Here is a 17,387-nt window from a genome sequence, read left to right as displayed (position 1 = left end):
TTACTTAGTTCTATGTGTACACAGCAAATTTCTTAATGAAAGACATATGTTTTCAATTATCATTCAATCTATGAACTGGAAATCCACATGCATATGTGACAGAAAATCAACTAACTATAGATGAGTTACTCTTTGGATATGTTGCAAAAGCCGAATTGAATTGACAATTCATACATGTACTGCAAACCAACAGATATGTAGCACTGTTTGACTGAACAGCTACTGTTTCTGAAGGTAACATATATATATATATATACATTTGTTCCTGAAATTAGCTTTCATAAAAGATCATTTCATCAAAGATCTCTAAAGATGGATAAAGCCAAACAGATGGCAGAAGGTGATGACATATTTATGTTCTGTATCTCAATGACAGAGTTTTTGCTAATACCAGACAGGATCCTGTTCTCTATTATTAGTCTTAAGGGTACTGTAAGGAATGGTTTATCCAAATGATTGCAAATATAATTCCTAAATCTATGAAGTCCAATTCAAACTCATGCATATCAATTCAATCGTGAAAGATTGAAAAAACAATATACATATATATATATATATATTCCATGACCTATGGTTGATTTTTAATCTAACATTGACTTGGCATTGATATCAAGGTTATGCAATATCCCAATGGTAAGAAGAGCATGAAGAGAATAAAAGATGATACATACAGCTTCACCAGTCCTTCCTGTAGGTCCAGTGGGTCCAGCAGGTCCACGGTCACCCTGAGCACCCATCTCACCACCTTGTCCAACACCACCACGGAGACCAGGGGGTCCCTGAATAACGTAATCATAAAAAGGCAGAGGGATCAACCTCACAGAAAGAAACATGCAGCTACCTCCCAACATTCTTGACATTGATCAAGTATGGATAAAAATTCCTCCCAATGGGAACAGGATTTTATGCTTCATTAGAAAACTGTTTCCTAATCAAATTCTGAGTATATAATAAATCTCAATCTAAAACTTTATATAGAATTTTAATAAGTTCCTGAAAGTAATCATTTACTTTAACCCTAATAGAGCCAGGTAATTGGACCCATCTCATTTTTGCAAAAAATGTCGAGGGGGCACATTTCACCCCTCCCCCCCCCCCCCCCCCCCCCCCCCCCCGGTTAAAAGCATTGCAGTTTTCATGAATTTACAGAAACAGCATTAAACCTTTTTCCTACCCATATTGATGACAATAACATAAAAGAAAATGTATTTTTCTAATCCAACAGATAATTTTACTCACAGGTAATCCGCGGAGACCAGGCTGTCCCATGCTTCCAGCAATTCCAGTAGGTCCCTGTAATTCAAAAAATAAAATTTTTTACATCATCATATGTACTAAGACATCTACCCTTAGCAAACAGCCTTACAAGCTAAGGGGATATTGACAAGAATATCCATGAGGTAAATTAAATGACGACAAGATTCTCCAGAATTTTTATCACTATGCCAACTGCACAAGTTAAAAAAATCAACAACCTTATGATTTTACATCACCGCTTATCATTACTGGTCAACATGTTTCAGGTGAAATAAAAAATGGTGAGACAGGTGATATATTTTGAAGCATACTTACAACTTCTCCATTTCGTCCTGATCGTCCTTCTGTTCCACGTTCTCCAGCAATACCTGAGGCTCCCTGGATTCCTGCAGCTCCTCTTAGACCTTGTTCACCCTGTAAATTATATTGGAAATTAGTATTCAACTCTTGATTATGGAGTAGAATAAAGTACATTACAACTCGGTTAATGTGGATGAGGTTGTGCAAATCAGGGAGCTCATCTCAAAGAGGGATGGAATGAATGCATCATGTTTAAATCACGGTGAATTAAAGGAACATTACTTTTCTGTGCCTGGGTTAATCCCAGACACATCTCTTTTTTTCTTCTTTTTTTTTGTATATGTTTTCAATTTTTTTTTAAATTATTGTTAAATAAATATAGTTCTTATATTTGTATATACTTTTTTTTTTCAAACAAAGAGAACCTTGAATTGAATTGAAGTACTTACAGAATCTCCAGTGACACCGACTCCTCCACGAGGTCCAGTGGATCCAGGGACTCCGCGTGCTCCACGTGTTCCAACAAGTCCAGGTGCGCCAGGGGGTCCCTGAATATGAGACAAAACATAACCATATTCAGGTTCAATGCACCATTGAACAAATGAATTGGAATAAGCACATATAGCTTATCTTAGAGCATATATGCTTGTTCAAAATCTATTCTATTATTCAATATTCTGTCAAACAGTAGTAATTTACATACTAAAAGAGTTCGATTTAGAAGGTCTTATTGCTAATTACTCCAAGTATTGTGATACATATCTATCATACTTAAGTGTTTCAAGTGGATGTAAATTAATCCTCCCTTGAAAATTTTTTGAAATGTTAATTTCGATCATTCAAAATTAACATGTTATTGAGCACAATACAAAATATGTCTGTACCTTACCTAACACAATTTGTGACAAAGTGAAATTTTCTACATAAAATTCGGTCTTTTTTGTTGAGCATGTCATGTTGTATCAAGATGTGACAAATCTATATTTTCTGTTTCACATTACAAGTGACAATAAGGACTCTTACCTGAGCTCCACCAACACCGACGGGTCCTTGGTTTCCACCATCACCACGGTTACCAGGAGCACCAGGAAGACCAGTAGGTCCATCTGCACCACGCTCTCCATCACCACCCTATGAATGAAAGAGAATATAATGAATAAAAAACAATCATTTACACTCAAGTGCATTTAGACAGATGGAAACATATTTCCATAATACTTCCCAATTAGCTCTTAGGAACTATTCCAATAAAATGTCAGCAACAGGGACATGTCTTCCATTTCCAACACATTACTATGAACAGAATTACAAGTGCAATAACTGCTGAAAACTGTCTTCATTAAAGAGGGACAGATGTCAAGCAGGTATTTGTATGTTAATTATAATTTGTAATAAGTTCATGGTCTGAAAAATCATAAATATAGAAATTCAAACAAAACAGAAAAACTGCAAAAAAGGAAATGATCCAATAAATGGTTTTCAATATGTATTCATAACTTCAAGAATTACAAAAAAATCTTCCAAGAATTTTCACATATTTGACCATCTGTGTTTACTTGCCCTCACTCTTTTCAGTCCATAGCGTAATGGCAAAGTTGAGGAGCAACCCTTCTTAATTCTCCAATATGAATCCATTACAATGTATTTGATTAATATTTCTTTAATGATTTATACAGTACTAAACCAAACACAAATAAAAAGTGCAAGGGAAAAGGTGGTGGGGAAGAACTGCCATGGTAAGCGTGCCCAATTTGGCAGTTCACCAGGGATTTGATTTATTCAAGGAAAGATTATATACTTACAGCATCACCACGAACTCCAGGGGGTCCTTGAATACCAGTGTTGCCATTGAATCCCTAAGGATTATTTAAAAAAAAACAAGATACATTTAAATGAAATCACATACCTCAATTTGAAACTGAAGACAGTCAGTGAGAATTGTATTTATATTAAAATATCAAATAAAAACCTACAAGGAATTATCATTGAGACGATGCAAATAAAATATCAGTGGATGCAATCACATTTCTGAAAAGAATGGTACACAAATCTGAACAATTTTAACTGTTGATATCCATAAGCTCAAACAACAAGGGTTGACTTATGTCACAATTTTAGAGATAAGATATGTGGATATTAAGCTCAAAAACTTTTCTAAATCTGATTATGCATTTCTAGCAATTTAAACCATGTACTTACAGCTTCTCCAGCGATTCCAGGTGGTCCCTGTGCTCCAGGTGGTCCAACTGCTCCCTAATGACAAAAGATAGTGAAAATATACTCTAGTGACAATGAAAAAAAGTAATTCCTATGTTAATTTTCTTAGTCAATGAGGGCACCATTCATCCAGGGGTATTTGTAACCAATGTACTTTTCAAGCGCACTCCCTCAGCATAGTAAACAAGTGTTGAAGATTGGCAGGCTTGATCACTGCTATTGACTGTACATGGATTATCTAATTATCCAAATAATTTGTTTACCGACAAATTTATATACACAAACATATTACAAGTTTTCTCTACAAAAGAAACAAAGATAGATCTATAAGTATTAAGAAGACTGTATAATTTTGAAGAAAAAAACATTTGAAAGATGCCAATGTAAATCTATAGAATAATCAAAATATAATTTACCCTGTCGCCAGAGGCTCCAGCAGGTCCATCCCTTCCTGGGCTACCCTGTAAAAGTAATTACAATGATAAAAAAATTAAAGCACAGTTTACGATAATAATACAGGACATAGTGTAACTTGAGAGTAACAATGCTAGTGCTACTGATATAGCTACAATGGCAAAAGATGAGTGCATATGAATCAGCACAATTCTTCTAAAACGAACTTAATTAGCCTTTGAAGAATATCTCCAGTAATAATCTGAAAATTTTGTGTAACATTATACACAATAGTCAATATTACCCTTCTTTCTCAGAGAAATACATTAAAACATCAATGTTTGATGAAAAGGTTTCAATTTTTTTTTATGTCAGACATGAAAGGAATTGTGAGTAATATATGAGTTTTATCATTATCAAATTGTCAATGGCACATGATATTCTTTCCCTTGCAATAGCGTTGATGTATGGATCTGGTTTATCTTATAATGAATAATTGTACTTACAGTGGGGCCAGTCTTTCCATCATTACCAGCAAGTCCATCATCACCAGGAGCACCCTATCAAAAAGAAAAGACATTATTTTCAAAATAGTTTCTCAATAGCACAGATGAACATGCAACCTAGATGACCTGTCAGTTTTCTTCAAGAAACATTACCAAGGGTTGATATGAAATATATATAATCATCTCAATGATGCAATCTGAATGGTTCAATGTTTTCACTTAAATAACGAATTCTACCCACCTCCCCCCCCCCCAAAAAAAAAAAAAAATAACTAATATATGAGAGAGAATAATTAAGTTGTCCACACTAAGTACCTAAAGGAAAATTATAACCCGCCTAGGGGAAAAACTAGTAACATGAAGAGTTATGCTTAATATTTATGATTGATTTCAACTTTGGTGCACAGTTCACCACAGACTAATAAACGATTATCTATTCAATGTTACAAGGCACCAAAGCAACCTCTAAGGAAGTTTAGACATTTACGGTGTGTATTATTAATTTGAGATGTAACGAGTGGATCCTTGTTATTTTATAAATCATACTCCTCTAAAAGTCTTTGTTTAGATTTCACTTGTGACAAGTCATTCAGTTTCAGATTCATTTTTTTTCATTTCCAACAGAACAATTAACAAAATCCATAGAAAAACAATTTTAACAATTGAAGTATAATAAACAAACATGTAATTACAATGGCATAAGTACATTAATTACAAGGGCATAAAGAAAATTTCACGCAAAGCAAATAAATGTTGGTAATGTGAATGATCTTGACTATTCATTTAATTAGGATCTTATACTTTAAAATAATCACTAAATAATTATATACACTGAAAAGAAATTATGATTTCTACTCACATTGGGTCCAGTCTGTCCAGGGGTACCAGGCTCACCATTTGTACCCTAAAAATAAAGAAAACACACAAAATGAATAATAATTATATTAATATATAGCATTTATGAGGTGCTGATTTATCTAGTTGGCTATTCAATGACACACTATATATGAAATGAAACATCTACAGTGCATATCAAAACGTATGGAATTATCTAGTAAAATTTATTTGAAGATATCTTATACCCATTTTAACTTGTTTCCTTGCCCAAAACACTTCGAAGAGTGCATTGCGCCCCACCCCACTCCCCCACACACCGAGGCCATCGTGACGATATTTGCTTCACATTGAGCTGTGATTTACATGAAATGGCTTAGGCTTGATTTTCATTATGTTATTCATTGTCAAGCTCAGGAAAAGTGTGGAGAAACAAGTATTAAATGAAAAATGAAATGTAAACCCACTTTAAATGATAAACACTTAGTGAAAAATGTTGGAGATGTCTGATATAAAATTTTTTTCAGATTCAGTTATGTCTTCAGATCCAGCTGGCACAAAAAGGGTAAAGGTTGCGCCTACTAAGTGTTGAAATTTCAATTTGGGTGGCAAAATTGTTACAAAATGCTTAAATATATCCGTTTTATTTCAATTGACTAAAAGTGCAAGGGAAATGTATGAGAAATGTTCCACAGGGTAAGTTTGATTTTGCCCTTTCCCCTTGACACAGCGTGAAAATGAGCATTTCTGCGCAAAAATGGAGAGTTCTCACTCAAGTGTAACATTCTGTCAAAACTTTTACTTTCATTGGATAAATGAGACCCAAACCCAAGATTATATGTGAAATAATTACCCACATGTTGTATATATTTTTAATTCCCAGGGCTTTTTCAAAGTGTGAACTTTTTTTTGATACGCACTGTAGAACAGAGGTATATAGTGATCAATAAAATACACTACACAGCTTTCAGAGAATATCCATGAAATAATTTTGAATTGCTATTTGTTTATCACATGAGGGGATGGCAGAGATAATGAAGTATTTGGTTACTTTAAAAACAAATTCAATACATTCACTCATTCTTTCAATTTGAAATATTAAATTGACACTAATACGACTTTGAACAGAACATGTCCACCACATATACAGTTCTTCTTAATACCTGAAACATATTTTTTTCAGTATACATTTCACAGTATATTACAAAGAATATACTTTTCAGCCCATTATTACAAACTTCATGATGATACAGTTGCAACTTGTAACATCAATAAAGAACAGGTGATATATTTATATTAACTTTCATAGGTTATTTTTTTCACAAAACTTACAATGATGATGTAATTAAAGGAATAGAGAGCACAAATCGCAGTGTCAAACATTAGAAAGTAAAGCAATATATTATAATCAGTAATATATAAAATACTTAGTTGAATGTATATTCTTGGACTCACCCTCGATCCAGGCTCACCAGAGCTTCCTTGTTCACCAGACTCTCCCATATCGCCCTGTAAATTAATAAAAATAAATATATGAATTTTTATTTCATTGTTCTTATCTTATCATATTTCATATCTAGAGGATGTCCATGTAATAGTAACTGTCTAAAACAAATAAACCAATAATATTCCATGAACCATTTAAATTATCTTTAGCTACTTGATTTTAATTTCCTGTAATATATTCATGCAGGAACCTGAGTGTTCATCCATGACATGAATTAAATCAAATTCAATCCAATGTTAAATGGTCTACATACACTCATGAAACTATTCTCTATTCAAAATGTATATATTGTATTATGAACTCATAATGTCTTGACAAAGTAAACCATCATCATTAAAACATTTCAAAGTGAATGAATAAGAAAAGTTATCTTTCTCACCATGAATCCTGGGTTTCCAGGAGCTCCAAGAAGTCCAGGTCCGCCATTAGGTCCCTAAAATCCAACAATGAATAATAGAATTAAATATAGATGTACACTCATTGAATAGCACTGGACACTATGAATTGACTTAACTGACTGATAACTGGATGACTGATGATAGAGCATAATTTAGTGTTGACTGACATTGAGCATCGTGGGTGCAAAATGCAATTTAATAACCTTAATTGATCTCAAGTTTCATCATTAAAAGTCAAGAAAAGTGAATGCAATTGAAAATGTAAATACATTTTTTAACTTCCTTCGTATAAAAATGATGTGGTGTCCATAGTGTAGTATTTGAAAGTCATTCAAGACATTCCTTCACAATGCATTTCATTAATCACATTATTGTGACAATATGTATTGGGAATGAAGAGGAACGTACCAGTTCTCCCATTGGTCCACGTGGTCCAGAAGGTCCGGCTGATCCAGTTTCTCCCTGTAAATGACATATGAAAATAAGATACAGTGTATATAAACATAATTAAGAATACCCTTCATTTTCTTTTCTCAATCTCCTTTTTCCCCTTTACTCATTCATTTGCTTTTCTAAACACAGAGTAAAGAAGAGCAAAAATTTCAGAATGCTAATCAACATTGATTTTCTAACATGAAACAGATTATCAGCAGTAACAAACAAATCTATTTCACTTCTTTTGAACAGCTTTTTACATTCAACAAAGGATATTTTAACAAAAAATCAAAAAGTTACATCCAGATCAAAACGTTACAAATTGTGGCCAGTATTGTACAATTGAAGAAAAACATTTGAGATTCATTTTTTTTCTTTTACATCTGTTTGTTCTTTCCTTTTTGATCAAACTTTAATATCATAAAGGATGACTTACCTCTGATCCACTTGGGCCAGTTGGTCCTTGTTCTCCACCGATTCCACGGGCTCCCTGAAAAAAAAATTGCAATAAAATTGTTTAATTGTAGAAAGCTCAGAAAAGTTACAATTATCATTGATATGTGTGAATGCCAATAAAACAATAGAAATAAACAATAATCATTTTATTTCAGCCTGTGCATGAATACCAAGCACTTCAGTTATTTCTATCCAAAATATATTTGACCAAAAATGTCAAAAAATAATCAAATTATAGATCATAATGAAGATCATTATCTTGTTATCTAAAACAAAATATGTGTACAGTACAGAAAACAAAATGGGAAAAACTTTAAAGGACAAGTCCACCCAAACAAAAAGTTGATTTTGATAAAAAGAGAAAAATCTAACAAGCTTAACACTGAAAATTTCATCAAAATTGAATGTAAAATAAAAAAGTTATGACATTTTAAAGTTTCACTTAATTTCACAAAACAGTTATATGCACATCCTGGCTGGTATGCAAATGAGGAGACTATGACATCATCCACTCACTATTTCTTTTGTATTTTATTATATGAAATATGAAATATTCTAATTTTCTCCTCATTGTCAAGTGATACAACAATTAATTCCTCCCTGAACATGTGGAATTAGCATTGTTTAATACCATATGGTTCAGTCAAGTTGGTCCTTATTGTCAAATCTATTAAAAAAAAATGAAATATTGTATAATCATCAAACAATAAAAAACAATAGAAATAGTGAGCGATGGACATCATCGACTAACTCACCTAGTTGTGCGTATCACTGTTTTGTGAAAAATAAGCGAAACTTTAAAATGTCATAACTTTCATATTTTACATCCGATTTTGATGAAATTTTCAGCACTATGCTAGTTTGTTTTTTCTCTATTTATTCAAGTCAGCATTTTCCTGGGGTGAACTTAACCTTTAAACTAACAAATAAAGAAAGAAACAATCTATATAAAAATACAATTTTAATCGTATATGCTCCTTAATCAAATACCAATAATGTTATAATCCAGAAAGAGAAAGTAAGTGGATTCATTCATACACTTCTTTTCCATCTGGATTTTAAAACAGGTTGTGCAGTCCTTCAAAGCAGTGTCTTAATTAGCCTTAAGCAATATTAGCCCCAGAGACAAATTGAGTGTCTAACATTCTACCCCTAAATGAGAATACAGTAGTGATATTTGTCTAAATGGAGCAAGAAGAGCATTACACAATTTTAATAGATTAATTCACTTACACTTGGTCCTGCAGGTCCACGGCTTCCAGTCAATCCAACGTATCCTGGAAGACCCTGTCAGAAAAGAACAATATCATAAACAATGTCAGGTAATTGATTTAGTTATCATTTATGATGGTAAAAATAATAATAGGCATTCATAAAATGCTATCTATCACAAAATAATTTAGTCTTACAATTTTCTTACAATGCTTCCAGAAATGTATCAGAATATATTGAAAATCACGAGTATTCATTCTTTTTTTTTTTAGCTTAGATGCTGTACCAACCAAGCACATGGCCGATTCTTGGTATTAAGTCCCAAAACAAACATGGACCACAACAAAATAGGAAATCACCCATCAACTTCTTGACTCCTATATGCTCTGTTTCCCACATATCTAATAATTATGTTGATCCTGTTTCACTTAATTCAGCAAACAATAGGTAAATAGATTGATACTTACAGCATCTCCCCTTTCACCACTGATACCAACAGGTCCAATAGATCCCTGAAGTCCAGGAGCTCCATTCCTGCCAGGTGCTCCAACCTCTCCTTGTATTCCCTGAAATGGTTACAATACAAAGAGTAAACAAATAAACACATTTACAGCAACATTTTCCTTTGCATTTTAATTGGGGTTGCTATGACTTAGGGGAAGAGCAAACTTTACGTAATTAAGTCAAATATACTGGGACTTCTGATTTTGTTTTCATTATTTTAGAAAAAAATAAACTACATAAAAGAATAAAAAGCATAAAAGCAGAACTAGTGAATAACTTCAACAATGCAAGATTTGCATATTTGACCATACAGTGTACATGTATCTTTTGACATTTATGAAGCACTTTTTCTAAAGATACAGTGAAAACGGTATGCCACGGGTATCATATCCATGTGCATTGGCAAAAATACTGGAAAAATAAAATCTTTTTAAACAGTGCTCTTCATCAATCCATAATCAATTAAAATAGTAAGAGACAGAATTTGCATATACATGTACCATATGCATGATATTTTGTAGTGAGCAACGTAGTATGATACATAATCATGTTTTTCATATGCCTATTGAAGAATTCTTCCCAATGTGTAATTTTTCTTCCAGAGCTATGTATATATTGTTCACTATCATACAATAGGAAGAGTGAAATGCATGACTTACCATATCACCAATGGCTCCACTGTCTCCACTACTTCCGGGAACACCCTGTCAACAAGTGAGCAAATATGAAATAATGAATAACAACAAATGCATTCCAGATTCAAATAATAAATAATAGCTAATCAAGATATATCTACATGGGATAAGCTACTATAAAGGAACTGGATTCTGACATGAGATTCATTGCTTGAATTCAACAGATTTACATGTACCATACACAACAATCAAAATCAAACACTAATGATTTGTCAGGTTTTTTTAACATTTCAGTATGTATCTAAGCACTTTCAAAATTATCATCCTTATCTTGCTATAAATTTCACTATCATTATCATTCCAGCATTGAATGAAATCAGGTTTGCTGAAAAATGCACATTTTGAACTCCAGGGGGAGTGACTTACAGGGGCTCCAGCGGTACCAGGTTTGCCACGAGCACCAGATTCTCCTACAAGACCTACTGGTCCAGTTGATCCTTGGCCTCCTGTCAGACCGGTATCTCCCTGGATAAATAGAAATCATGAGATTTGTTCTAGAAATTATAAACATTGTACAATAACAATAATCACTTGTGATAATAACATATGGTAGTAGATACAAAAAAGTATTTTATTAAAGCACATCCATCGAGAATATAGTGTATTCTGAAGTACATAATCATCATTACCCAAGCTTTAAATCAAGCTGTTATTTCCATCACTCGATGCATTCAAGGGAATGAATGAACCAACCCAGGTACAAGTTCCAGGACTTACATTGCACTAGACTGTTGTTTTTTTCAATATTTTTTCCTGGAAATAGACTGTATAATAGATCATTCCATTGTAGTTGTCATTGGTTTACAATTTTCCTAATTGTACTTTCATTTACTACCCTTTCCTTGTTTCTAGGTTAGCTTTGTTATATGTTTAATGTACGTGTACATTGTACATAAATATCATTTACAAAACATGCATTAGATATGTAGTATTTAACATTTTGTAATATCACAAATGTGTGTAAAGAAATATTTAGTTCCTTACCGTTGCTCCAATTAATCCAGGTAGTCCAGCAGGTCCAATAGGTCCCATGTTTCCCTAACAGAAGAAAAATGAATAAATTCAATATTAATTATTACAAGCTACACACTAATTAATCATTATGAATTAAATATCACACATTACATACACAATTTAAGCATTCAGGTATCATGACAATCACAAGAGGAAAGCAACCAAAAGGCCACCAGAATTGAAAAAAAAAAATATGCTGCATTTAATTTATATATCACAACCTGGATGCTTTTGAGGTTGCTGGAAAAGTCTATGATTCAGCAAGATTGCAAAAATAATTTTGGGATATGTATGTACAATGCTAAAATCTGGCAAAGGACATAGTGTACATCATTTGCACCATCATTACCAAATCATTTGGCTATAAGAAGTTGACATTGTAATATTTTGAAATAAACCAAAGTAGATCAAATTCAGCAATCATTTAGACAAACACCAGCATCAACTTGCTTGTAACGTTTTTTTTTTTCATGCTTAGCTAAGCCATTATTGAACCAGGACAGTAAACATATTTTCATGTATTTCAGTTTTCTCATTTATTTCCCCTTGGTGTTCTATGTAGAGGTCCAGGAAAAGTATTCTTCATTTCCAGATCTAAAATAGTTTTATTAAGATTTACAAGTAAATTCATTCACAAACACTCACAGTTGGTCCTTGTTCTCCATTAGATCCCCTGGCTCCTGAATCTCCCTACAAAACAAAAACAAAATACAAAAATCATTATATACAACATTACAATGAAATCATATATATTGAAGTAAAAGTGTCATCAAATGCTTCATAAGATTAGAAAATGTCCCTGGAATAGCTAGGTGGGCTATTCCACCATAGGATGCAGTGATTTTCAAAGGAGCGACAAGACTATTCTACAAATAACACTATTCAGTCATAGATAGTTTGATCATTATAACATTCAATCAAAAACCTTCACATTTCCATCTGAATATGATACCCACATCCATCTGAATATAATCATATATAAAAAAATAATGGATTTTGACAAATTATTCAGGCAAAAGAGCGCTTGATTGACTGCAATTGCTTTTTTAGGTTTCAGTGAGCTGTTAAGTCTATAAAACATATTTAAATTTGCATCACCACCAGACTTGTTTTATTCAGATTATTAAACTTGAAGAAGGAATTTCAATATTAAAGTGATTAACACTGCTTCAACCTTCAGGCAAAGAGGCGATGTAAAATAGTGTCATAATGACTGAATGTAACATAGAATACTAAATTTCCTTCATTTGAATAAGTAGACTGTATCTGAGAGAGAAAAAACTTACAGAAGGTCCTTTAGGTCCAGAAGCACCACGAGATCCACTTGGTCCACGAGATCCCTTATAAATACATAAAGAAAATATGCAATTCAATTCAAATTCATAAGTGTTATATAGGATCACAATTTATCTATGAAGCAGTGAACGTGGAGACTGATTTATTTTTAATCTAAGAAAGCCTTTCCTTAGCTTCTTTCAAGAGATCAGAAAGATTATTTCCAATATAACCCATTGTATCACTCAAAATGAAGCTAAGCACAGTTTTATGATAGAATATATATTTGATAAATGATACCAACTGTAATTAAATTACAAAATATATTCAAAATAATACTACTTATCTATCTCCTCCCCTTTAATGTGGCAAAACTGAAGAATAGTGTGTCAACAATTTCTCTCCTAAATTCACAAATGTCAGCGCTTCAAAGAGATTCCTTTTTTTAAAGATCAAAATGCAAGTTAATACAATTTTCAATATTTTCCTCTCAAAATCAATTAAGCAGGCAAGGATGTTATCCATGGGTTCCAAATAATTTACTTGAGGATACTTACAGGGTTTCCTACAGCTCCAACCATTCCTGGGGCACCCATGCTTCCACTTTCACCAGCTTCTCCCCTCTCTCCAGCTGCTCCAGGAGCTCCATGGCGACCCTAAGCAAAAAAAAAAGGAGGGAAATATGGTGAAAAAACAAAGATTCACACGAGAATCATGAGGAATATATAAATATTGCTACTACCTTCACTCTCTTTAAAAGGATTTAGATATCATAACAAGAATAGTTTCTTCATTGGTATTTCTGATTAAATTGCAACCTCATTAGTTATTAATTCATTCAATGACAAAATAACTTACTACTACCAATGCAGAGGTGTATTCCTTGGCAAGTTTATAGCTTGCCAGTGGTAGCCAAACATACATATTTATAATGGGTGCAATTAATACATTCACTATCATGTGAACAGGTGCCTCAAACACTTTAACCAAAGTAAGAGCAAAGTCTTTCAGTGGGAATCAAAATCTAGTTCCAGCAAAACAATGGAGAGCAAGGGGAAAGCTACTGTGGAATATCATTATCACAGATTCTGCACAGACTTTTGAAAGGGTGTTAGATATACAGTTATGGTTACGAAAGTTAAAAAAATCAAAGTGAACAAAAATGTCTAGTGAAGTTTTAACACATTCCATTATGAATTAAGGAATGTATGATAGATCGGCATGAGGAAAATAAAAGTATTAAGAATAAAATCAATAAGAATAAGGAGTTATACATGAAGAACTTGCAAGATTTATCCTTAGCAGAATACTTACACCCCATCCTTTGTGTCCTTGTGCACCTGCCATTCCTGGCATTCCAGATAAACCCTGTTAACGAAAATATATATACATATATTTTTTTAAACTAGAATAAAAACCATTTGTTTACATTCAAGGTGGTAACAGCTCTACTTTCTCTTGCACACAGGTTGTTAAATCACAAACAGTGTAATATGTATATGTAAATATATATATATATATATGCAAATTTTTCACTGAACCTCTTCAATAAAAAATGTGTATTTACAAAGCAAATGTCAATATGATTTATACTTGTATTCATGTAGAGTTGGTGTTAACCGCTAGAGACTGAATTTAAAGAGCACAAATTCTTACGGGTCGGCCACTAGTTCCTTGAAGTCCAATTTCTCCTGGTCTTCCATTTTGACCCTAGGAAAGAATGAAATCAATATCAAATGATCATTCAAGTGTAAAGATAAGAAAGTAACAAAGAGTTAGTAAATTAGAAGAGTGATGACAAGTTCTGCCCCTTCAAACTTTTCAATCCAACCAATGTTATTGCCACATTCGTTCTTCATTCCTCAAGAGAACGAGATTTGACCATGACAAACACCAAGGTATATAGATAAAAACAATATTTTCTATCAATTAATTCAATCACAAACAGTTTTTTTTTTCCAGTTGGAAAAACCACTTGCCTCACGAAACCACAGCCCCATTTTAGAAATATCTTTTAACTGATTACAATCTTTCTGATTTCAGATCAATTTGAACTGGGCTCCTTTCTCTTCATTGCCCTTTGAGTTGAATATCTAAATATTAAAATTCAATCTGAGCTTGATATTGATCAAAAATGAATTCTTATTTTTTATCATTACACACTTGAGATTAATCTGTAACTTTGAAAGTCAATCTTGGATTGACATTGATCACAAATGAATTATTATCTCATCCTCAAATTTTATCAACCATGAATCTTTTCATTAACAGAGATGAACCTCCGGTTGATATTGTGGTTATTATGATATCATTCATTGCAAATCTTTTTTAGATGAGACTTGGGTGTCATTTAGCTATTCCCAAAGAAAGATCCCCATAGATCAAAAATAACTTTTGCAGCCCCCAACATATTTTGCAGCCACTACCCCCCCCCCTCAAAAAAAAAGGAAATAAACTTACATCTTTGCCATCTTCTCCATCTTCACCACGAGCTCCACGGGGTCCAGCCATTCCCTATATGAAGAAAAAACAGGGAATACAAATAATCTAATAGAACAATTCCGGAAGTTCCTCCATAGGGCTCTGTCATTTTTAAGAGTGATTCTTCAATTTTGGTAATCAGTCATTTAAAAATCCAAAGCAAAAAGTTGATTTCTTAAGTTAAGATAATGTTGTTATTCAAATCATTACAATCACTTGTAAAAAGCAGTATATTGTGATGCACATATTGTATAAAGCATTCTAACGTGGATACTTTCTCTCTCTTACTCCTCTTCAATGTCATTATCATCACAACCAAAATTATTACTGCCATTCCCATCATTTTTTTTTCATAATAACACTTGTACAACTACGTGTACAACTGAAGACTTGCAGGTCAATATGTGCAAATTCATAAAATCTGCCAATATGGTGGAGGCAGAGGATGGATGCTTCATCTATTTGGTTAAAGAAATATAGCATCAATGATTTTGGTGAAAGATATAGGGTTTTGGAATACTTACCATAGGTCCAGAGGGTCCTGGAGGTCCCATTGGTCCCATCAGTCCTTGTGGTCCCTGAAAGAATTAATATCATTTAAAATCTCTGTCAATAAATTTTAGGGAAAATGAAAAAAAGATATAAGCGTAAATAAATAACTTTACAGTATTGGGTTTTTGCCTCATATTTGAAACAAAATTGTACTCTGAATTATCATAAGTAAAATTAATATGAAGAATATTCCCATTCTGAAACTGAAAACGATGCCTTTTGTTCTTCAATTTAGCATGAGAACATATCCATACCAGAAAAACAAATGAAATAAAAATTCATTCAATATTAATAACATATACTGTATGATTAAGATAAGGAATGTGGAAGTAAATCAAAATCTACTTACTCGTGCACCACGGTGTCCACTGTAACCAGGGGATCCAGGGCGTCCCTGAAGATGAAAGAAAATAGTCTCTTATCACTATATTGTTTTATCATTCTTTAACAAGGACCCTTAAAACATTTTATGTTGTAAATTTTGTAATGGGATAACAAGAAGCTTAACTACAATACATCCTAGCATTTTTAGTCCTTATCATACTTCAGGAGTGGTTTTATATAAAAAAGAGTGTTCACACCATTCAAAATTTGCATATCACAGTATTACTCAAGTCAATTAAACATTCATTATAATGGGCAGAAATAATGTTTAAGATAAGAACATTATACAAGTACAAGATTAGCCAAATTTTGATACCAGTCCATGGTGACACCTTGAGTTAAATCAATTTTGATCACAAGAAATTACAACAATGCAATAACAAACAGGAGCATTTTTTTTCTTGGCATAGATGTTATCTAGAAACCACAAGAAAATGTGTTCATTTGTTCATACTCACTGGAGCAGTATTGTAGACAGGTGCTGTGTAAGCAGGTCCCTTTGACTGGAATGTGGCAGCAGCAGCAACCTGATCAGGAGAAACAAATTTGATGTAGTAACTTGAAAAACATAAATTCAAGTGAACTTCATTCCTGAACACTCAATATAGTATCACAGAATCAAGAAATAAAAAGAGATGACTATAACAACAATTATTTGTTACCTTGAAAAAATGGACTAGTGTTTACTGTATACAGAGCACAATTAAAAAATTTATCATCATATCATATTGTTGGATATTTAAACCAAAATAAGATCTTTGATTGACTAAGATTTACTTATCTACATGTGCAGGGATGCCACTAAAAATTAATCAAATCATCTACGATGGGCCTAGAATGCCATTTTCAATGGAAAAACACTTGCTGAAAAGTTAATATTCACTCGAGTTAACAGAGTGATACATCCAATTTCAGGAGTGAAATGCAATAATGGGAAGAAGCAGAGTGAGAGGAAGATGTTGTGTGT

The 17,387-nt window shown here is 32.9% G+C and overlaps 1 protein-coding gene across 1 annotated transcript in view; it reads right to left on the bottom strand.

Moving 5' to 3' along the window:
• LOC129257174 (uncharacterized) overlaps positions 1-17,387 on the bottom strand; it is a 74,266-nt gene that overhangs the window by 16,731 nt on the left and 40,148 nt on the right. Inside the window, exons 23-50 of the mRNA XM_054895443.2 lie at positions 16,879-16,947; positions 16,386-16,430; positions 16,009-16,062; positions 15,464-15,517; positions 14,660-14,713; positions 14,318-14,371; positions 13,561-13,659; positions 13,015-13,068; positions 12,374-12,418; positions 11,699-11,752; positions 11,081-11,179; positions 10,679-10,723; positions 9,983-10,081; positions 9,537-9,590; positions 8,284-8,337; positions 7,821-7,874; positions 7,394-7,447; positions 6,963-7,016; positions 5,533-5,577; positions 4,674-4,727; positions 4,191-4,235; positions 3,757-3,810; positions 3,360-3,413; positions 2,581-2,688; positions 2,007-2,105; positions 1,573-1,671; positions 1,240-1,293; positions 672-779 (exon numbers count right to left, since the gene is read on the bottom strand). Coding sequence (XP_054751418.2) covers positions 672-779; positions 1,240-1,293; positions 1,573-1,671; positions 2,007-2,105; positions 2,581-2,688; positions 3,360-3,413; positions 3,757-3,810; positions 4,191-4,235; positions 4,674-4,727; positions 5,533-5,577; positions 6,963-7,016; positions 7,394-7,447; positions 7,821-7,874; positions 8,284-8,337; positions 9,537-9,590; positions 9,983-10,081; positions 10,679-10,723; positions 11,081-11,179; positions 11,699-11,752; positions 12,374-12,418; positions 13,015-13,068; positions 13,561-13,659; positions 14,318-14,371; positions 14,660-14,713; positions 15,464-15,517; positions 16,009-16,062; positions 16,386-16,430; positions 16,879-16,947 — 1,815 coding nt within the window. The remainder of the gene's footprint in view (positions 1-671; positions 780-1,239; positions 1,294-1,572; positions 1,672-2,006; positions 2,106-2,580; positions 2,689-3,359; positions 3,414-3,756; positions 3,811-4,190; positions 4,236-4,673; positions 4,728-5,532; positions 5,578-6,962; positions 7,017-7,393; positions 7,448-7,820; positions 7,875-8,283; positions 8,338-9,536; positions 9,591-9,982; positions 10,082-10,678; positions 10,724-11,080; positions 11,180-11,698; positions 11,753-12,373; positions 12,419-13,014; positions 13,069-13,560; positions 13,660-14,317; positions 14,372-14,659; positions 14,714-15,463; positions 15,518-16,008; positions 16,063-16,385; positions 16,431-16,878; positions 16,948-17,387) is intronic.

The sequence above is a fragment of the Lytechinus pictus genome, chromosome 3, assembly GCF_037042905.1.
Source record: "Lytechinus pictus isolate F3 Inbred chromosome 3, Lp3.0, whole genome shotgun sequence".
Taxonomy (NCBI): domain Eukaryota; kingdom Metazoa; phylum Echinodermata; class Echinoidea; order Temnopleuroida; family Toxopneustidae; genus Lytechinus; species Lytechinus pictus.
This window is presented reverse-complemented; position numbering and strand designations above follow the sequence as displayed.